The 22,887-nt window shown below is 38.8% G+C and overlaps 1 protein-coding gene across 1 annotated transcript in view; it reads left to right on the top strand.

Moving 5' to 3' along the window:
• Nucleotides 1–325: 325 nt before the first annotated feature.
• The window catches only part of CARD19 (caspase recruitment domain family member 19), a 505,512-nt gene continuing 482,950 nt past the window's right edge, over nucleotides 326–22,887 (top strand). Inside the window, exon 1 of the mRNA XM_044076414.1 lies at nucleotides 326–389. Within this exon, the coding sequence (XP_043932349.1) occupies nucleotides 383–389 (7 nt within the window). The 5' untranslated portion in view covers nucleotides 326–382. The remainder of the gene's footprint in view (nucleotides 390–22,887) is intronic.

The raw sequence follows: 22,887 nt of genomic DNA, 5'->3' as shown, positions 1-22,887 counted from the left end.
CAGCCGCAAGAGGCGCATTTTTCGTTCCATTACCTAGGTATTATTAAAAATCATGTACAAAGCTAGTTCGCATTTTGTCTCTATCAGTTCGGAAATCTATTACACTTAATTAAACTAGTTACTATGTTGTTTTGTTATTATACAGGTATAAACATTATGTTATAATTCACTCGTTACAAAAACACTACCATATGATATCATGCCCCGTTGGCAAAAGGCAGAGGAGGAGCAAGGCACATGTTTGGCGTAACCCAAATAAGAAGCAGTGCGGCTACTATGCGTATTATGGCTGCTCAAAATGGGAGGGGCGGTATAACCAGGAAGTTACAACAATCCTCACGGCAAAAGTGAATGTCTGACGGTTTTTTATCTTTTTATTAGGATGACAGGTTAGTGTAAATAAATCCTCAAGGGAATGTGTCGGGTTCTTCTTCCTCTTTACTTGTCTTATTTAGGTAGAAGTTTGACTAGAAAAAAAGTATACGTATGAGCGTTGACCTCAACACAAACTGCATACAAGTATTTGCCAGGTTGTCTTAGAGACCTTTTATTTTATTTATTTATCCTTTTATTTCATTATTTATTTATTTTTCATATGGCTGGTTATACGAGTCGATGATGAGTTTAAACAATGGCAGGTTTAATTTGAGGGAATAAAAAGCAGTTAACCAAAGTATCTGGGAGTACGGCTGTCACCCAAAAAAGTTTTAGGGGAAAGAAAACCATATTCTTATGTAAATATAACTTATTAGTTATATCTTAGTGACTTATGTGGTGTATGAAAGCCTGCACGTTTTGGCAAGGATGGCACAGCAGGCAGCAGCAGACACTGGGGTTACTGTTCATACAACTGTATAGGTATACACTCCATTAATACAAGTAGGATATTTCCATGACCATTACAGCCATTTCCTTTGAGCAAAAGGTTCTTGGTAATAAGAAATCAGTGACTGGGAAGGAAGGGTGCTATTATTTGCAATTCTCTCCACTGAAATAAGCAGAATATTGAAATGTGTAGTAGGTCCTTTAGATGTAAGCAGTGGGCAGCTTTGTATTTATTTGCCATTACAAACTAGTATACATGTAGAGCAGAACTAACATTTTCTATGTGGATATAGTTCCATTAGTCTCTCATATGTGTTTGGTTTAGGAGGAAACCGAGATCTAATGGATCCCTGTCCTGTTATATTGTGTTTAATAAATAGTGTGTTCAAAATGTGGAAAGCTTTGACTATTAAAAAATCATACTGCGTGCCTTTAAAAGTCATAGCAGAAGATCAGAAATGGGAGCAGTTTCTTATTTTTAATTATAGAGTATCTTCAGATGATAGATCACATATAATTAGTAATAGGGGGTATGTGCATGGTTTGATTCAGCTTATGATGTTAGGACATGTGCATTATAAAGCTTGGGCCTTTATGTTTTTTTGTTTTTTTTTTTTGCATTAATAAACCCTTTTTTGACAGTCTGGGCAGTTGGTATGTTGGGTCTTATCTAATGAAACTGCATTTCTTTTGCTAAATGAAATAAAAAAATGGTTAGTACTAAACTAAAATAGGTTATTGTAGCCTGTCTTCTGTTATTGTACTCTCGATTGGGTCTATGGAAGAAAGGTGTACTTTCTCTTGAGACAGCTGTTGTAATCTCCTGAGGCTGTACCTGACCTTTTCAACAGTACTGTATAGGCCATGCTGTAAATATACTGGCCTTTGACTTTCTTGGATTATCACAGATGGGGTAATGTTAATCATATTATGTCATTAAATGCTGATTTATTTGACCTTTTCTGAAAGGCTCCTTTAGCTCCACTACTTCAGAAAGTCTTAAACACTTTCACTCTTTTGTGTTTTATTACCGTTGCATTTTGATTTAGATTTACTCAGAATCTTAGCTTGAGGCAGTAAACGGCAGAATATCTGTAAACTACAGTATGATTAATAAAATCTGGAGATAAGAAAGCTTTTTGATGCAAAACTATCTTTTGTTTGCAGGCTTTGTGTTGTTGGAGTACAGTAGTTTTGAATCATTAACTGTTCCTTTTTGTGTAGTTTCCAGGTTGTAGGAGAAATGCAAAACACAGTAAGAACAAAAATGAAAGGATTATTTCTCTTTGAGGCCAGATTTCAGTTCATATCTATTTACGTCACTGGTTGTTTTATTGATGCTTTCATGTTGTACTGACTTTCATCTCCATTCCTGTAAGATGCTGAAGTGGTTGTTTTCTTTTGAGGCTGTACTTGTGCAGGACGTAGAGGAAATGTGCAAGGTCTGCGGTACAGCCTTGTCTGATACAAGCAGTTGAATGTTTTATTAGTTATGTAACATAGGAACAAACTAAGCAAGTGATCATGGGGACCATAAGATCCCTAGCCATATGCAGTTTTTGAGCAGACCCTTTTCAAGCAGTTAGTAATGCCCACCTTCCAAATTGAGAGGGCTGTATATGATTACCCTGTTGTAAATTTGTGTCTACCCATCCATTAATCAAGACTAGCCTTAAGGGTAGGCAAAGTGGAACTTTGTCTGATCTGTAGTAGTAACTTATGCCATAAGCTAGGAATACGTTGAGTTGGGAACCTATATCTCCAGCAAGTCATTGGTGTAGATTTAGATCCATAGTGTGAACGTTTGTAGAGTCACTGGTTTTGCAAAGAAATAGGTCAGATAGGAATGGGTCTTTCATTGTTCAAAAAGCAAGACACAGGTCACCTTGCATCAACCTGTAGGCTACTAAATGTAAGGAGAGTCATGCTAATCTACTGGGGTAGTTAAAAGATTTAAAACTTATAATTTTCTTGGTTTGAAATCTTTGGGACCTTTGCAGTTGAGCAGTATGTTTGGATTTGTACATACCAAAGGTGGCATTGTATTCAGTAATGCCTCTGATAAGGAAAAAGTACAGTGGGTATGGTGGTAGGATGTTAGAGATAGGACATCCTGACTGCGATCGAAACATGATGATCGAATGAGAAAAAGTACTGCCTGAAGAGGAGTACCATTTATAACACATGAGGTGGGATTAACTTTTCTGCCAAATTCTGTTATGCTGCACTGTTTTATGTAGTTTGAAATTGATTTTAATGCAACGGCTATGTGCATATTCTAGCCTTTGCTGGAGCTGTTTTGTATCCGTGGATGAGAGAATAACAGTCCACAGTTTGTAGTCATCAGCAAACTTAGTCATCCACTCTTCTGGAATATTGGTGTGGATGTCTGCAAAATAAATGCCAAACAGGAGAGGGCCTAGATTGGATCCCTGTGGCTTTCCACAAATTACAGTTTTACATTCGGAAAGGGAAACAGCAACTTTCACCACTTGGAAGCTATCAAATAGCAAATTTGAAATTCAGTGGGCAGTCTAGCATTTACATTAAGCTTATCTAATTTTTCAATAATAGCAGCATGGGGGATAGTGTTAAAAACTTTGGCCAGGTGAAGGTAAGTGGCCATGTCCACAACCCATGTAACCTTTTAAAAGAAGCTTACTAGGTTCAGAAACAGGACTTGCTAAGCTGTTTGGAATCTACATCACTTAGGTTGGTGATGTTTGCAGAAATGAGTTCTGATATTGTATGTTCCATGGCTTTGCATATAAAACTGGTGAGACTGATTGATTGTTCTGTAATTACCTGGGTCTGTAGAAGAGCCACCCTTGTGTATGAAAGCCCCTGTGGCTGTTCTGCAAACATCAGGAACAAACTCTGTAGTTAGGCTAGAGGCTCAGACAGTACATACTTGGCACTGATGAGAATGCAGCACAGTATATTGTCCATTATCATGGAAGTATTATTTTTAGCTTTTAACAGGGATGCCAGGACTTGTTTCAAAGTGATTTCAAGGGAAACGAAATTCTCAGGGACAGTGAAGGCAACAATATAGGTAGGCGGGGTAAAGTTGACACTAAATTGTCTGATAATATATTGGCTATATCCTTGGGATCAGAATGGATGATATTATTATGGATGCTTTCAGCTGGACATTATTCCTTAATTTTCTGACACTTTAAGAAAGGTTTGTAGTTTCCATTCAGATGTGAACCAATCTTAAGTTCATACTCTGATTTATATTTTCTAATAATGTTTTAAGTTCCTTTCTGGCATGTTTCAATGTAGTTTTGAGGTAGGGAAATGGGGATTCCTTGCAGCTTTTTATTATTTTCCTTCTTTTGTTGTACATTTTACTGAAGATTTCCAGGCCGTTTTAATCTTTATATGATGCAGTATCTTTACTTCTGCTGCCTGCTGTAATATTCATAGGTAAATACTCGTGTGGCATTCCCAAGTTATGTAAATAATCAGTAGTGGATTTCCTATTCAGCTATGTACAAAACTGAATTGAATGCATTATGGATGATTGTGGGATACAGCTGTCTCTTCTGACATGTTGATTTTGCACAGTTGATTAATTCCTGTAAATCCATGCAAGTTAAGAAGTCTACGTTAGTCCTGATGTCATGTATTTAAATATATTGCTTGTTAAAACAACTTTGTTAAATGAATTTTACAACATCTTGTCAATAACACTGTTCACTTTCCAGGTATGTTTTGGGACAGCTGAGGAAAAATGTATATTTCCACTGTATTTTTATCTTTTCTGCAGTATATCCCAGTGTCCTAATTGGTTAGCATTGTGTTGTAAATTATGTGCTTGAATGCCCTGTTGGGAGCTGCCATAATTTCATTTTACAGTGTAGTGCTTCTACCCTTATGGACTCTATGGACCTTTAAGATTATGATGATATTTAAAAAGTTTTGTTTTATAGTAGACACCATTGTAAATAGTTATTTTAGTTGTTGTTTATTATTGTTTTTTTAGGCATGTACATTTGTTTTATAATATTTGTATTAACATATATTAATGTTTTCTTAAAATTTTCAATAAAGACAATTGAGAAAAAAAAAGATTGATAGGCACAGCATTTTCTTTAATCCTGCTGACTAATAGTTGGAGAATTGGTTTCCTGCTTTGTTTGATTCTGCTAAGAAGGTTAATTGAGCTTTCTTAACAAGTTTTTAATTTTGTCAGTAGAACTCTTCAAAATTGCACTTTGAATTGGGTTTAAATTTCAGGCTTAACAGTTGATTTTGATGTTGTGCAGTCTTAGATTTTAGAGTTCAGGTCTCAGCCTGAGTACACTGAGAAGCTGGGAATCTGTGATAGACAACTCCTGCACTGAGATTCAGGCTATTAAACTTACCAGACTCAGATGTCTAATTGATTAGTTTTCTTAAGGCTGTAAATGCCTTAGATGAGGCTGCCTCTCCATACGTATAGCCACTCATTCATTAAGGCATATTAATATGATGTGGCAGATGCTGTGACAGGTGCTAAAAAGAAGTAACATGAGAATTTGCAGAAAGCTAGATAGTTTGAGGAGATGGGTCATGCAGTGAAAATTAATGGCAGTTCTTACATGGTTTTTCTCTTCTTTTATTTGACATTTGTTCTACTGACATTTGTTAACCGGGTTGGTCCAGCTGGGCCAGGGCCCATTTTCAGTGGAGACCCGAGGAGAAAAGCTCCAGAACAACAAATAACAGTCATGCAAAAATATAGAACAAATATAGAACAAATATAGAACAAATACACAATGGTAATAAATGTACAGTAATATAAAAGATGTGGTTCCAGACTAACATACAGTGGTCCAAAATATACAAGTTCACATGAGACGAAAAATATTAGATCCAATTAAATATATCAATGAATAAATAAGATAAATTCAGTAGTTAGGCTAGTAGAAAACAGAATCAAGCTAATAAAAAGCAACATTAGAGAAAACAGAAGAAGCAGAGTACCTTTAATTTGAGGAACAGAGAACCATAAAGAAAACATATTTTAGTAAGAGAAAGAGAAGAGAGATTACTTTTTAGTAGCTTATTAGGTGAGGAAGGCTATAGTTGTCAAGTGGGGGCTTGGCAGGGACAGGACCAGTTTTTTAGTAGATAATAATTTTTTTAGATAGGTGTTTTTGGGAGATAGTTCTTATATTGAGTGGGAGTGTGTTCCAGATCTGAGCTATAGGGACTTTCCAATGTTCTTTTTGGGTATGCAAATGTCAAGCCGGTACATTCAATTGTGTGAAGATGCCGAAGGGGGGAAGTAGTAAGCTAGTAATTTGGAAAGGGAGGGGCAGGAGGAGGGATTGTAGAGACTGGAGTGGGTGATAGTAATTGAGGAAGCAGTAGCTGATGTGAGAATTTGGGCCATTGAATTGTTTTAAAGGCATGGCAGTGATGAGATTTATAAGGAAGAGTTGCTTCAAATTTAGCAACTATGATGTAGGTTTGCTCAATTTTGGATAGAAGAGTAGCTTGAATATTAGTAAGGGGGGGGGGCAGCATACAGTAGAGAAGGTAGAAGAAAAGATTGAGCCAAATAGAGTCTGGATGAGGAAGCAAGGATTTTTTGATTTCTATAGAGAAGTACAAGTTTCTGGTGTTTTCTTTTTTTATACATTGTTGGATATGTAGGTCATACTTTAGTTCGTCTATAATGCTACGAAGTAGTTTGGTACTAGGTTCAGCTTTAATGGTAGCATTATTGAGGAAGGTGATAGTAAAGGAGGGTTTTTGCTGAGCCAGTGGTCTAGGAAAGAACGGCAGGAGTTTTTTTGGATTTTGAACCAGTTGTTATTCAAAGAGCCATGATTCAACAGATGAGAAGGTATCCTGAGTGAGTGATAACAGATCAGGAATAATATGGGCAGTGGGGATAAGTGTCGAGCCATCAGCATATTGCAGTAGTGTAGAGGTTTTACAAGCAGAGTGTAGTTTGTTGGTGAAAGGGCCTAGAATTGATCCTTGAGGAACCCCAGTGTTGACTGGAAGGAAGGGGAGAAAACAGTTTGCCAGCACACAGATTGTTGCCTATTGGAGGGGTAGCTGGAAAACCACTGAATGGAGGAGCTAGAAAGATTAAGATCTGAGAGTTTAGATAAAAGTTTGGAGTGACTGACAGTATAGAAGGCCATAGAGAGGTTGAAGAAAAGGCAGGAGATTAGCATATTATTGTCACAGGCTGCAGCTACAGATTGAGTGAATGAAAGAAGTGCAGTTGATGTGCTATGGTGGGGCCTGAAGCCGTGGTGGGTAGAGGTAAGCAGGTTATTGTCAAGCAGGTGTTTTTATTAATTGTGTATGCATTTTTCAAGAATTTTGGAGATGGGGGACAGGATGGCTAGAAGAATTAGTGGAGTTTCCACCCTTATGTAGTGAAATTGTAAAGAAAGATTTCCATAAATCAGGGACATAGGCTTCATTAATGGATCTATCATTATTGAGATGGAGTATGCAATAAATTCTGCAGCAACTTTGAGAAAGTAGGAAGGTAATTCATCAGTGGAGGGTGAGGAAGGTTTGAGTTTTGTCAAGAGAGATTTGATGTAGGAGGTAGATACTGGTTTGAAAAGGAAGGTTTTGGGAGGTATTTTAAGGGTGGATGGAGGGGAGGGGGTGTTGGTATTTTGAGCTAGTTTTTCGATTATTTCTATGGAGTACTTTGTTTAAGAGAGTGGCTATTTCTGTGGCAGCATTATGTGGAAAATAGTTAGGAGTAGAAGGGTTACCAGGATAAAGAAGATTGTTAACTGAGGTCCAGAATTGTTTAGCATTTTTGTATGGGTTAGACTGGGAGGTGCAGATTTTTTTTTATCTTTGTTAACAAGTGTCTTTGCAAGGTTCCTTAGCTCTTTGTATTTTTGGAGAAGGGGAGGAAATTTGTTATTGACCCAAGCTTTCCAGGTGTTGTCTCTTTTATGCATTATAGAGCGGGTATATTTAGTGAGCCAAGGGGCATGGTTAGATTTTATTCTTATTTTTCTGGCAGGTGCTAATGCATTGAGTAAATGCATAAATATGTGATTGAATAAATTAACTGCATCATTGAGAGGGAGGTGATGGAGGAAGGACCAGTTAATGCTGGATAGTTTAGAGTTAAATGTATCAAGGTTGAAACTGGAGAGTTTGCAACAATCTCTACAGAGGTGGTCTTTAAGTGGATGCTGGGAGAATCTGTGGATGTAGGTGGGGGAGTAGTCACTCATGGAGTTAGAAACTGTACTGGGATTATGATAAAAGTTGGGGTTTGAGGTGAGGATCCAGTCTAGGGTGGGTGCAGTAGAAGAATGTTTGACCGTTTTAGTGGGGGAGGAGATAAGTTGGTGGAAGCCATGAAGATTGATACTTAGATTAAGAGATGAAGTTGTAAGATTAGTCCAGTTTATGTTAACGTCACCAAAGATAGTGGTTTTATATGGAACATGTTCTGTGAGCCATGAGAGGATGTTCTCTAGGATAGGAATATTGTTACCTGGAGGGATGTAGATTGAGGCTATGGCGAATTTTTTGTGGGAATTTTTGTGTTTTATATACCATGCTGTTGGAGTTGGAGCCGAAGAGAAGAAAAGACACATTGTTTAAAAAAAAGACATTTGATTAGAATTGTTCTTTAATTTCACACTGAGCTAATCAGAGGAAGTTGGAGAAAGGGCTCTGAGCCAAGTAATCTGTGATATATAACATTAAGTATCCTGTTTTTTGCTTATTTCTGAGTTATTTATAGCACTTTTATTGTTTGCATATACTTTGCTAGCTAGTTTCACTGTGTGTGAGGTATTAACTAGAAATTTTTTACAATGTTTAAGCATCTGGTTGGGTATGTTTGTTCTGATTTCCTGCTAAGGAGTGTATCGTATAACTTGTTTTGCAGTTAAAAGCATTCTCTACAGTCTCCTTGATCCTTTATCTGTTTAAACATTTCTGCAGTTTTTTTCTACCTAAGTAGTGTTGTTAGTGTAGCATTGTCCATATTCAGGCTTGTGTTTTGGGCCTGGTTGTTTGTTAGTAGAGGCTTCGTGTCTGAGCACATGTTCCAGGCCATCATAACTTAGCCAAAGCCAGTATAGTATTTCAGTGAGAGTGAATTGTTTGTGGTCATTGGCTGACTGGGGTTGCCTGGACTACGGCTTGGAGTAAGCACCTCATTGGTTCTTTCAAGATTTTTTTAAATCTGTTTCAGGTTTCAACTTTGTTACTTAAGAAGTTAATTTGTGAGTGTTTTTGCCATTTCACACTGAGCTAATTGGAGGAAGGGCTCTGAACCAACTAGTCTGTGACGTATAACCTTAAGTATCCTGTTTTTTGCTTATTTCTGAGTTATTTATAGCACTTTTATTGTCTGCATATACTTTGCTAGCTAGTTTCACTGTGTGTAAGGTATTAACTAGAAATTTTCTACAATTGTTAAGCATTTGGTTGGGTTTGTTTGTTCTGATTATTGTTTCCCATCATCCCTCACTATTGGTATCCTGTTTTTATACTTGGTGGGTTACCCCACTCCACAAAGTGGGAGCCAGTTCGGGTTTGTAAAAGGCAGATCATGTCTCCTAAACCTGATAGACTTCTTTGAAGCGGTCACCAAAGCCATAGATGAGGGTAAGGTGGTTCATACAGCCTATCTAGATCTCGCCAAAGCTTTTGACACCATCCCCCACTCTGGAATTATAGATAAACTCACTAAACTAGGTATGTCACAAGATGGGTTGCCAACTGCCTCACTGACAGAACCCACACTGTGAAAGTAGCAGACTCTAAATCCAACTTCAGACCAATGACAAGTGGAGTACCACAGGGTTCAGTCCTAGGTCCTCTCCTGTTTGCTATCTACTTCTCTGAAGTACAGGCTAACACAGAAGGTCTTTGGCTAACAAAGTTTGCAGATGACTGCAAACTAGGAGCCATAATCAAAACTCCTAACGATGTGGACATCCTACAAAAGGGCCTCACTGAGACAGATGCCTGGTGTCAAAGCCATGGCCTCAAGCTCAATGCCAAAAAGTGCATTGTCATCCCTTTTGGTAAAAACTCTGTACCCATGAACTACCACATAGGTGGTAGTCTACTTAACACCGAAAGTGTGATAAGAGACCTTGGGACATAGGTGGGCAGTAGTTTCTCCTATGGTAATCGCATCACCACAGTAGTTGGGAAATCCTTCTATGTGGCACACCTCATCACAAAAGGTTTCTCATCTAGGAAAAAAGAGGTCATTGTTCCCCTCTACTCATCACTCATTAGACCCATTATAGAGTACAACGCCCCTTTTGGTATGTACCTCACAAGACATCTATAACAACTGGAAAGGCCACAGAAATACCTCACAAAGAGGATTACTGGCCTCAAACGGATGGACTACGCAGACCGTCTAAAAAAATTCCAGTCGTATAGCGCCTACTCAGAGGCGATCTCTGCCTAACATACAAAGCTGTGTCAAACCCAGAGCTGTTGGACATGCTCCAGTTAAAGAAATCCCAATCCCTCTGAGCTACATGCTTCAGGGACCTAAACCTTGTCACCACTGGAACAAACTACCTATCTGTATCAAACAAAGCTACTCATTAGCACTGTTCAAGAAAAATATCGATGATTGGATGGGGGATAGGAAATTCACCCCAGGGATCACTTCTCTGGCTCTGCTTGACAGGGGCACAGGAAAATAATTTTCTTGGGTGGCAAAAGCCAGGGTACCGTTTGGCTAGGCTTATATAGGCCCTATGCCAATAGCCTAGTTACCTACCTATGAATATTCAGAAACATCATAAACCTCGGTTTTGGAGTGGGAAGCTAGATTGTACATTTTCAAAAATAAAGGTACAGTTGGAATTGAGGTGTGACCTTGATGACATACTTTTCAAACCACTCTGCACTCCTTTTACTTATGTGGCACACTCTGTATTCCTACATTCTGTAACCTGTAAACACACAACTGAATGGGAAATAAGCTTGAAACCATTATGGAAGTAAATATAGAATTACAGTTCTAGTGTTGGACTTCAGCAGTTTGTGTTTGAGTTTGGTGGCAAACTACCTGTGATTTGAGGAGTATGATGTACAAGAGGATGCATGGAGTGTTCTGTGAGAAAAGAACACCTAGTACATCTTAATTATTTAGTTAATTTTGTTAGCCAGGTTATTCGTATTATATCTAAAGCCATTTAGCAAAGGTGACCTGGACTTAGGAGAACTGCAGCAGTTTACATGGCTTGACTGTTGTGAGCTGTATCTCTTTGCACTTTTTCATATTTTCCATCTGATCAGATAATTTTTCTTAGCCCCTTCTGCACCAGGAAGTAAATCTTTATTGCACTTCATTTCATTTAATTGTTTTAAAATATACTAAAACTCTACAAGGAGCAAGGCTACATCTCAAAGCAAAAATCATAGAGTTATGCCTAAATCATTTGAGAGGTATGGCCAGTAGTATGTCTGTTTTTTGCAAGCCAGGTGTTTGGGATCATCTTGGAAATTAAAGTAGTAATTCTTCTGAGAGAAGTTGCTGCCAATTCCTTATTGTCTGAACACCACTGACTGACTCATTGTTATTTTCTGGCAGGTTCTTTTGTTTTGTGTAATTGCTGATGTTTTGGTCAAACTGCTGTGAGATGTACCTCTTGTACATTGAATTAATATTTTTTTACGGGTCTTGGCATTTTACCTAAGTCTCTTCTATACCAGACTTTATTGCATTTGATTTTGTTCAGCAATTCTAAACTACTGAAACTGTTTTTGGAGCAGTTGTTTTCAGAAAGAGCTTATTTAGTTAGGTGGTCTTTCTTTTAAACTTTAATAGCTATTCTTTTAAGAGAAGGTTAACCTACTCTCAAGTGTCTTGGTACCACATGCTCTCCCTGAATTATTTTCTGGTTGTTTCTTTCACTTTGCTTAATTGTTGCTCGTTGCAGTGCTGTAGAAAGAGCCGTGCTCCATGCAGCATCACCATAGTTGTAGCTGAGTAGGGTGTAATGTACACATTTTCACTTTTTCTCTTCAGACAGTGCTCCTGAACAGATATTTGTTCGCCCAGTTGATTCTTTGCAGGGCAGCATTAGCTTATGTTTATATTTGCTTGTCTGCTTGATTTGCCTTTAGCTGTACTCGGAGTGTCGCCATATACATGTCTCTCTTACCACCACCACCATTATTCGTGTAGCACTCCTCCAGCCCTTCTTTAGCTCTTTTTGCACTTGCAGGCTTGCACTGGAAACATAAGGCAATATGAAGGGTCAGCAAACTTGTCCTCTTCTGTTGCAAGCCTCTTTAGCACTGGGTATCCTCAGGTCATGTAGTCACTGTCTTATGTTTGCTGATAATTAACTCCAACTTAACACAGAAAACTCTTTGTCTATGACACAGGTACAAATATCTAGCTAACTTTGATCCATCCTTCTTACTAATAACAATATGTAGTGAGCATCTCACTCTTGCCGCAACCACTACCACATTTGCAAACAGAACATGCCAAAATGTTATACTCCGATGTCATAAAGACATCTGTGCCAAAGCCTCCTAGAGCTTGTAAGAACTGGCCTCAGCGGAAGTTCTTCATAATATCTATTCAGTGTACACCTACATCAACAAATCACTAATAGCAAATTTGCATCAAATTAAGTCCTCTTAAACTAGCTTCTGACAAAATAATATATTAATGACTGGTGACTCGACTTTTAGTTTTTTTTTCACATGGGAGTCCCCCCCCCCCCTTCATTCCTCCACTGTGAAGTCCTCTGCTTCTTAAAACTCTGCTAAGTAACATGTATACTGACTTGGAGATTGCTCTATCTTGGTTTAAGGAAAACGCTCAGATGCATCAGTTTCAGACTTGTTATACATTTTTGTCAGTTCATACTTTTAGTCTCGCTGTTCTGAGGATCACAGTCATGGTTAACTACCCATATCTGCCTGGCCCCATGGTACAGAATGCTAAATGGAGGAACTGTCTGGAGAAGGATGGCAGTGAGTGGCTGGCACTGGCACCAGCTCACCAGTCCTAGGGTCAGAGTAGTGGCTTGTCTTGCTCCATTGGTGATGGAGTGCATATGTGTAGCCCCCACAGTGACCCTGGAGAGTTTACATTGTGTGGGAGTTGGCATGTTTGGTAGCATGCATGTGCCTCCTGTGAATAGCCGCTGAGTGGAGGGGTTGGGTATGGTGTGACTCAATCCTTAATGCATGGATGATGGTTCCTAGTACACTTGACTCTCATATCTTGTACACTTGACTCGCATAACTAATGGGTTGTAGGGCTGTCAGCTCTGGGGAAATGACTGGGTATTTTTTTTTGTGGCTGGAAGGGTAGATCTAGATATTCAGCAGGGTATCGATAATGAAATAAAATGTCAATTAAAGTCTGTTCATTTAAATTAAAGTAAATAATTGCAGCTGTTGTAGAATGGATTAGGATACAGATTTCTGTATTCACTTGTTTTTATTTTCTTTTAACAGGGTATAAGAATTCTGACTTGTATGGAAGGCCTGGGTTACCAGTGAAGCAATTAATACTGGCAAATGTTGGATATTTTATTGAGAGTATCAAAAGTTGTAAGGAACAAACTGAGTCCCAAGTAGGAGACGCTAGATTTATACTGTTGCAACCAGAGAATGTGACATGGGAATGTCAGATTAAAATACTGTGAGCTGTTGCTGAGTCCATGAAAAGTGGCATTAGATGGCAGCATATCCTGATAGCATGCAGGCATTAAACACTGGATCAGTTCTGTACAAACACTGATCTCCGAGCCGACTCATGGTCAAATGGGGCCCTAGGCAGGCTAGTGGACCCACCCCCCCCCAGCCATTCTAGTTTCCCATTACGTGTGTGTGTGTGTGTGTGTGTGTGTGTGTGTGTGTGTGTGTGTGTGTGTGTGTGTGTGTGTGTGTGTGTGTGTTTATCATTACCATAAACATAATTCAAACCTGTCAGTATGCATACTATTTCCTTCTTTACTTCTACAATGATTACAGATATTTGGATTTAATTTGAAATTATTTCATTTTTTTATAGCACAAGCACTGATGATCAGTTGCTGAACAAAACAAAACAGTGACACAATGAAAACAGACTTAGCATGAGCAAAAGTAAACTTCTTTGTCCTTGAAACTGATATTCATTGAAACCTGCATTTCCACATTCATAGAAAATGCATCTGCCCAGTGGTAGATTAAGTTTATATGTCAACCATAAAAGACCACTCAAACTGCTGTCATTATAATTCACTGATATTGGTCAATATGCACAATCTCTGCAGAATTAAAAGTCATCTGAATGGTTCCACATTAAAGACAACTGTAACTAATGAAGAGGTTGCTGATGGCAAACAACTTTGCATTTCATTGCTTCATCTACAAATTCAGTGTCTGATACCCTTGAGGAATAAACTGTGTATGTTACATTAAAAAAAAATGGTGAGCAGGGGATATGCAATAAGAAATGGTTGGCAAACCAACAACAAGTTTATAGTTACTAGGCATCTCATCTAAAAGAAAACACACAGGGGTTCTTGGAACTTAACATGAATGGTCTTACAGCTATATACAAAAATGAAACTGTAGTGGACTCTTAAGAAATGCAGAGTGCAAATAGTTATGCTACAGGAGACACATTTGTAAAGAACTGAACATGTGAATTTGATAAAAAAAAAAATAATTTCAGGAAGGTTATTCAGCAGAATATCTGTGGCCAAGGAAAAGGGGAATACTTACATTACGTGTTAGAGGAGCTCCAACAGTGATAGAGGAGGGAGAAATAAATAATAATGGTATATTTGTGTTAGTAAGGGTCTACTGGCAAGGGAGGATGATTAAGCTGGCATGTATTTGTATTTCACCTAAAATTGCTACAGTAGAGCTTAAGAAGATCCTGAGAGAAATAATCGGATTTCGGCAGGGGATATTACTTATAAGTGGGGAGTGGAATTTGATTTGGAACAGTGAGGATGTATTTCAGGACATAGAAGGGAAACTGTAACAAGAGGTTAGATTTTTGAAGAAATTTGTGAAAATATTGGCAAAAATATTGGCTATGTAAGATGCGAACTCTGTAGTAGGAACTCTAAGAGACTTTCCATATTATTCCACAAGGTACAAAAATTGGGTTAGGTTAGACAAACTATATTTCACAGGGACATTTGCCTTTAATTGAAAATGTTGACACACATCCAAAAGTATTTCAGATTGCATGCCAAAAACAACTGAGATAAAAAAATGCAGGGTAATGAAGTGAGCATGACATGGGCGATCACCCACCTATCTGGTAAAAAGAGAGGAATTTAAGGAATGGGTAGTAACAATTTATTCATGAGTTATTAGGGAAGATAGAAATTTCTTCAGAAGATTTAGTTAAGGAGTGGGATAAAATGAAAGTGGAGTTAAATAGGGTAGTAATAAAAGAAAAAAGATAAATGATTAAGAAGTAACAAGAATTATTTAGAGGGACTGACAAAGGTATTGCAGGATAAGGTGATTCTACAGAGTGCTAAAGAGAAAATAAGTGACTATTTTAGTCATAAAGTAGTAGAAAGTATTGTAAGAACTAAGCCAACACAGGAATGGAGAAAGACCATTCTGCTGATGGGGATGACTGCATTTAGGGGTACAGAGAGTAGGCAAGAGGGATAGGAATTTACTGGAGAAATCTGGCAAAGGAACCAAGGTATTGGGAGAAAAAATTAGGAGGGAAAGGTAAGGGAACAGGCCAATAATAACATTTGGACTGCAGGCTAGAGACTGCCTTCCCTGTCGAGAATTGATATCGAGTATAAGCAAAGAAAAAGGGATAGGGGAATCTTAAATGAAAGACCAGCATTGGTAGTTTTAACTTGAGCAGAAGCTGCTGTTTAAAAAACGGGATCATTAACATGACTTATAAAATATTGCATGATAACTATAGGAATCAAAATATTTGCTTGAGAACTATAGGAATCAATCAGAGGAGGTTAGAAAAGATTGAGAAGAGAGAGACTGGATAAGCAATTGAAAAAAAAAACAATGGGAGGGTATATGCATAGCTCGCAAATGTGCAACAAAGCCTAGTGGATTTAGAACTTTTGCTGGAAGTGTTTGGGGTATAAAAATACCTACGCAAACAGACTCCAAAGATTTTTTCCTCTGGTAGATTGTAAACGTTGGCGGTATGATGGGGAAGAAAGAGGTAACTGGAAACATTTTTGGGAAGTATAGTGAGTTTGCAGGCTTTAAAAATTCCCTATGAACTACTGTGCCAGAAATACTGAGTGAGAGTGAGCAAATGAGTGTTGAGTGTAACTAAGAAAATGAGTTTTTGTGCTGGGTTACTGGTTCTCAATAGCCTAACACAGTAAGACTTTGCCAAGCTTAATTCTTTTTTTTTTTTTGGTTTTAAAACCATAAGAAGGAGGAAGCTACTACATGACAGAGCAAAATCCCAAAAAGGGAAGGCATCTCTGATCAGTATTAGCAAGAAACTTCGATCCCTCATAAAATCATCAAAGGCCAGCTTCGAAACACAAATTGCCCTAGACACTAAAGATAATCACAAGGCCTTCTTTAGTTATGTCAGGAACATGGACGGAAACTCGCAGATATGCTCTAAATTGTTGCATAACGGTACAAAATATACCGAATCTACAGACATAGCCAACATCCTGGCAGACAGATTCAGCGCAAACTTCTCCCCCATTCCCCCCAAAGGAGCAAATGCCTTTCCCAACTGAATGTAACCTCCCTGACATCACAGATGCACAGATGAAAGCTGCCCTCTCCAAAGCAAAAAACACAGCATCTATGGGACCGGACGGTGTCCCAGGCTGTGTCTTACACGAGCTCCAAGAAGAAGTGAACCCTCACATTGAGTCACTGTTCAAACTTAGCCTTACTACAGCATATGTACCAAAAGAATGGAGTACAGCCACAGTGGTCCCACTCCACAAAGGTGGTGCCACAACGGACCCCGGAAACTATCGCCCCATAAGCCTGACTAGTCTGGTCTGTAAAGCTATGGAGCGTATTATCATGGAACTCATAAACAAAGACATTGGGAGCCTCCAGACACTGGACCCTACCCAATTCGTCTTTGTTAAGGGCAGATCTTGCCTCTTAAACCTAGTTGATTTCTTTGAAACCGTTACCAAAGCCATAGATGAGGGCAAGGTAGTCCACACAGCCTACCTGGACCTCGCAAAAGCCTTCGACACAATACCCCACTCGGGCATCATAAATAAGCTTACCAGCTTAAAAATCAACCCCTGTATCACAAGATGGGTTGCAAACTGGCTCAGAGATAGAACCCACATGGTCAGAATCGCAGGTGCCATGTCCGAATCCAAACCAGTTACAAGTGGCGTCCCACAGGGCTCAGTTCTGGGACCTCTCGTGTTCAGGATATACGTCTCTGAGGTTCAGGCTAACACGGGGGGATTATGGCTGACAAAGTTCGCAGATGACTGCGAACTGGGGGCCATAATCGAATCTCCAACTGACACAAGCATCCTCCAAAAGGGTCTCACAGAGACGGATGCTTGGTGCCAGAGCCACGGCCTCAAGCTAAATGCTAAAAAGTGCATAGTCATCCCCTTTGGGAAAAACAAGGTGCCCACAAATTACCACATAAGTGGTAATCCATTAAGTACGGAAGAAGTAATTAGTGATTTGGGGACCAACGTAGATAGTAATCTCTCCTTTGATAATCACGCTGCCAAAGTGGTTAGAAAGACCTTCTATATAGCCCACCTTATCACGAAAGGGTTCGCATCTAGATCAAGAGAGGTCATTGTGCCCCTCTACTCGTCACTCATCAGGCCCATAATTGAATACAGTGCCCCTTTTGGGATGTACCTTACACGACACCTGCAGCAACTGGAGAGACCCCAAAAGTACCTCACCAAGAGGATCATGGGTTACAAACAGATGTATGCAGCTCGACTAAAGAAACTCCAGCTCTACTCAGTTGCTTACCGCCTACTCAGAGGCGATCTATGCCTGACGTACAAAGCCATGTCAAACCCAGAATTAATGGACATGCACCACCTCAAAAAATCCAAGTCCCTTAGAACTACATGCTCCAGGGACCTAAACCTCAGCACAAAAATAAATAGGACATGCTGGAGGGACAGATTCATTTTCCAGAGGCTCCCCTCACTCTGGAATAGAATCCCAATTTATGTTAAACATAGCCTCTCGCTGACCCTCTTCAAGTGAAACCTGGACGCGTGGATGGGAAATCGCAAATTCACTCCTGGGATCTCTTCTGTGTCCCTGCTAGACAGAGGCACAGTAAACTAATCTTAAAAAGGTACCTTCTGTGACCTACTTTACAGAGGCACAGTAGGCTAATAATAGGGAGGCGGAAGCCAAATACACTCTGGCTAGGCTTATAAATGCCCTAGGGCAGATAGTCTAGTATCTACCTATGAACCTATAAATAAACAAATCAGTTAAAAAACATACAGTCATTTACATAGGTCTACAGCTGATCAATACATGAAGTTATACATATCGACAACAATTAATATTTTTCAAGCAAGTCTTTTAAGTTTAATTCTGGTGGTTTCCAAAAAAAGCAATTACTAGAAAATAAAAATCAAAGTCTAAACAAACAGTATTTCAAGTAGAGAATATAGTAACAGAAATAAAAGAACTGGAAGTGGGATCTTTAAAAATGGGTACGAGCAAATTACATAGTAAAGAAATGGGCATTTTGGGAACAATGCATGCAGAATAATATTTTGTAGGTAAAATTGAGGTATAAGGGAAGGCAGGAACTGAGTGAGCTATGTAATATTCGAATGACAGTGACTGTATAGACGATTACATGTGATGTATAATGTTTGTAACTGTGAATGTGTCAGTATGGTCTGTTTTCATTTATATAATTGTATGCTTATTCTTCATAAGTGATTCAATAATTTGAATGAAAAATGAAATGAACCATCATAGAACTGAACAGGTCATCATCCACATACTGTTTAAACCACCCTACTCTTTTGTTTCCTATTTTTATACCACTGTATGATCAGATTGAAATCAACGCAGTCATCTTGCCTTCCAGTCTTTTCCCTGAAATATAGCTGCTGTTGGGTAAATATAACTGTTTTTTTCTTTGTTCAGTACAATGTTACCCTGCAGAAGTCCTTTTTCTTTGTTCAGTACAATGTTACCCTGCAGAAGTCCTCAGTGTTTTTTTGTTTACACTTGAGGTTGCCCTTGATTGACAGGTTCTAGGTACATCCAGTAACATATCATAAGCTAACAAAAGACAACTAAGATCTTCTGACAAATTACTGCTACAAGTCACTAAGACAAATAGTAACCACGGAGACTCTCTATATATTCCAGTCAAATTGCTAGAACCTGGAACTTGATCACACAGAACATAACTATTTCTAATCCCTCTCAATTCAAAATACATCTAAATACTCTCCTATCTAACTTCTGGTGATGTACCTGTCTAACTCCTGGCTAAAGAGTGTCCCACTAAAGGTCTCACAGAGACAGATAACTGGTGCCAGCGCCATGGTTTAAAGCTAAATGCCAAAAAATGTTTAGTCATACCCTCTGGCAAAAACAATGTGCCCACAAATTACCACATAGGCGGAAACCCATTAAGTACAGAGAAAGCTATTAGGGACCTGGGGACCCAAGTTGATAGCAATCTCTCCTTTGAAAACCACATTGCCAAAGTGGTTAGAAAGACCTTCTACATAGCCCACCTCATCACGAAGGGTTTCACATCTAGATCAAGAGAGGTAATCGTGCCCCTTTATTCATCCCTCATCAGGCCCATCATATAATACAATGCCCCTTTTGGGATGTACCTTGCCTGACACCTGCAGCAATTAGAAAGACCCCAAAAGTATCTCACCAAGAGGATCAAGGGTCTCAAACAGATGCCATATGCTGCTCGGTTAAAAAAACTCCAGCTCTACTCAGTTGCATACCGCCTACTTCGAGGTGATCTATGCCCTGACATACAAAGCTATGTCAAATCCAGAATTAATGGACATGCTCCACCTCAGTAAATCTAAATCCCTTAGAGCCACACGCTCGAGGGACTTGAACCTCAGCACAGAAATAAATAGAACTTGCTGGAGGGACAGGTTCATAACCCAGAGGCTCCCTTCGCTCTGGAATAGAACTACAGTTCATGTGAGGCAGAGCACCTCACTGAATCTCTTCAAGAGGAATCTCGATAAGTGGATGGGGGATCGTAGGTTTGTCCCAGGGATTACTCCTGTGTCACTATTAGACAGAGGCACAGTAAACTAAACCTTAAAAAGGGCACAGTATACTCAAATCAAGGGGTGGCGTAAGCCATACAGAATTGGGCTAGGCTTATAATTGCCCCAGGGCAGATAGCCTAGTATGAACCTATGAACTACATATTACCTTACTCCTCCTATGTTGTTGTTGTTGTGTCTTTTGGCTTTTCCCAGTTAGGGGTCACCACAGCGCAACTCCAGTTCGTTAATGATTGGTAGTTGATTTTTACGTGCCGAGTTACCCGCCCTGATGCACAACCTTCAACGAAGGTACGTCCATTCACGCATGTCTCCATGCAGAAGACTCTCTAGCTGAGAATCGAACCGGAGTCACTAATTACCATACTTGAAGAAAATCTTGTAAATATATACTTTTTTTTTGTGTGAAAATATGTCCCCATCTACATTATTAATACTGTAAATGTTTTTCTGTTGTAAAATTTGTGTATCATTGAATTTCCAACAACTGTATAATCTAACATATTTATACGTTGTATATTTATACTTTGTGTATGACACCCTAATGATTTTTTTTCTCTGCATATTCTTCATTTTAATTTAGTATATGGTCACCCCCCCCCCCCCGGGCCTTCGCTGAAAAAGGGCAACTATCCAGTCAGACTATTCCGGTAAACAAACATACATAAATACATAAGTAAAATATGCAAAGTAGTGATCTTTTTCAGTTAAAAAAATTATAATTTGTGTCATACCCGTCCCTCAGCTTGGGAAATAAATTCCTTTCTTTTGATGTTAATTTTACAACATAGCTCCCTCATTAACTCTTGAATTTAACCCCCCCCCACACACACACGTGTGTGCACCCCTTTTCCTTGGCCAGTCTATCAGAATTCATGGGACAAAAATACCAGCAACTGCTTATTTTGCAATTTTTACATGTCGCTCCCTATTGATGGGGGGGGGGGGGGTAAAGCAAACACAATTTAATATTCTTAAATCACCAGTGTATATAAACTCTATACAAAATATTCCTTTGTATTGAGCTTGACATGTTGCCCCTAAATCCATCACCCCCAAAAATATGTACAACCTAGGACACCAATTACTAAAAGACTTTACCATTTTGTATCCATCTCCTTCCTCCTGTCCTTCGACTTTACCTCCTTTATCATTTTTTACCTCCTATACATTCACAGTAGTAATTGTAGACTTCCTTACTTCCCTGTCAAATACATTCCCATTAAGGTTGGTCTGTTCTTCAGTTATCCCTGCACAAATTCCTAATGCTGTTTCGCAGCTTGTTCTTAACGCACTCTTTGAATTGCTTACACACGTGGAGTGCTTTGAATTCCTGGCATGTCCCTGATCATCTTCCCAAATCCTCTGTGTAAGCTATCACACTTTTGCCAGTCAGTGGTCTGAAAGATATCCTGCCCTAGCATATCATTAAGTAATTTAATGTGGCAAATGTTTACAATAAAGACCTTAACGGACAACCTTGACCAACACCCCACAAAATTTGGAAAAAATACCCTAAACAAAATTAAAGCGGTACCCTAACCCTCTTAGCCCATACAGCATTCATCCAGTTAGGAAAACCTCTGATTCATCCCATTCTGTGAACTTCTCCATAACACCAAGGTTAGCATATTCAAATGCTTTCTCTTGACCTGAGGCAATTTATTAACCATCAGCCTCTCCTACTCTTCCCATAATGAAAATGCTTCTTAAGGTACAAAAAGAATCTACAGCATGTCTACCCAGAATTCTGCAACTGATTATAGAGAGTGTACTCATAAAGTTCATCATCCTTTTTTCAGTATCTTATAGTCCATTTTTATTATTTATTTATTTTATTTTATTTTACATTTGTTAACCGGGCTAGTCTAACTGGATATATTTCCATTTTCAGTAGAGGCCCGTGGAGAAAAGCTCCGGTAATTATAGAATTACAACATTAAAAATTAAAATTTAAAGAATTAAAAGTAGAAATTAACAGAAAAGATTTTAATAAAAATACAACAAGGACTTGTGCTTAGAGATAGAAAGTATGCTGTACAACCAGTATTAATAAGATAGATAAAGAAGTTAGTTAATTAAGTGTAATTAATCTACTAAAGAGAGTTTGTTGGCATATAAATTTGGGAGTATCAGTTAGTCTATCTTACAAGGAATTAGTATGTAACAAATGCATTAGGGGTGTTAGTAATTTAAGCGAGAATAGTAGGAATTCAAAATTTAGGGAGCTATACTTAGTAAAGGGAAATGGTTAGTCAGGCTTGCTACAGGGGCATAACCAGTGTGTTTGGAGGTGTTTTTTGAGGTTATGTTTAAAGAGAGGCAAGGAAGAAAGTAATGTTAGTTCGTTGGGCAGTAGGTTCCAGTGTTTTCCCACTGTGTTACAAAAAAGACAGTCTCCAGCCAGGTTGTTAGACTTGCCTATGCAAGCAAGCAGTTTCTTAGAGGAGCGCAGGGAAATCAGATTTTTGTAAGGCTGGATAAGATTGGAAAGAATAGGAGTGCTGTTGGGTTGGTAGAAAATCTTGTGGGCAATGGTGAGTTGGGGTAGTTTCAGTTGGTTTTGAAGTTCAAGCCAGCCTAGTTGCCTTAGATTCAGACAGTGGTGAGTTCTAAAGGTGTTGCCAGTGGCAAATCTGGCAATGGAATTATAGGAATTTGCTAGCTTGGTAAGATTCTTTTTCTTTAGGTTAGTATATATGGGTGAAGTGTACAGAAGTGTAGAGATTAAGTGCGAGTGAGCAATTGCGGTTCTGGCTATAGGAGTTAGGAAAGGTTTGATCTTATATAAGGAGCCTATTTTTCTGTTGACAGTTTTAATAGTATTATTTATGTGGCT

Source organism: Protopterus annectens, chromosome 7.part0, assembly GCF_019279795.1.
Source record: "Protopterus annectens isolate FY-2018-M chromosome 7.part0, PAN1.0, whole genome shotgun sequence".
NCBI lineage: Eukaryota > Metazoa > Chordata > Ceratodontiformes > Protopteridae > Protopterus > Protopterus annectens.
This window is presented reverse-complemented; position numbering and strand designations above follow the sequence as displayed.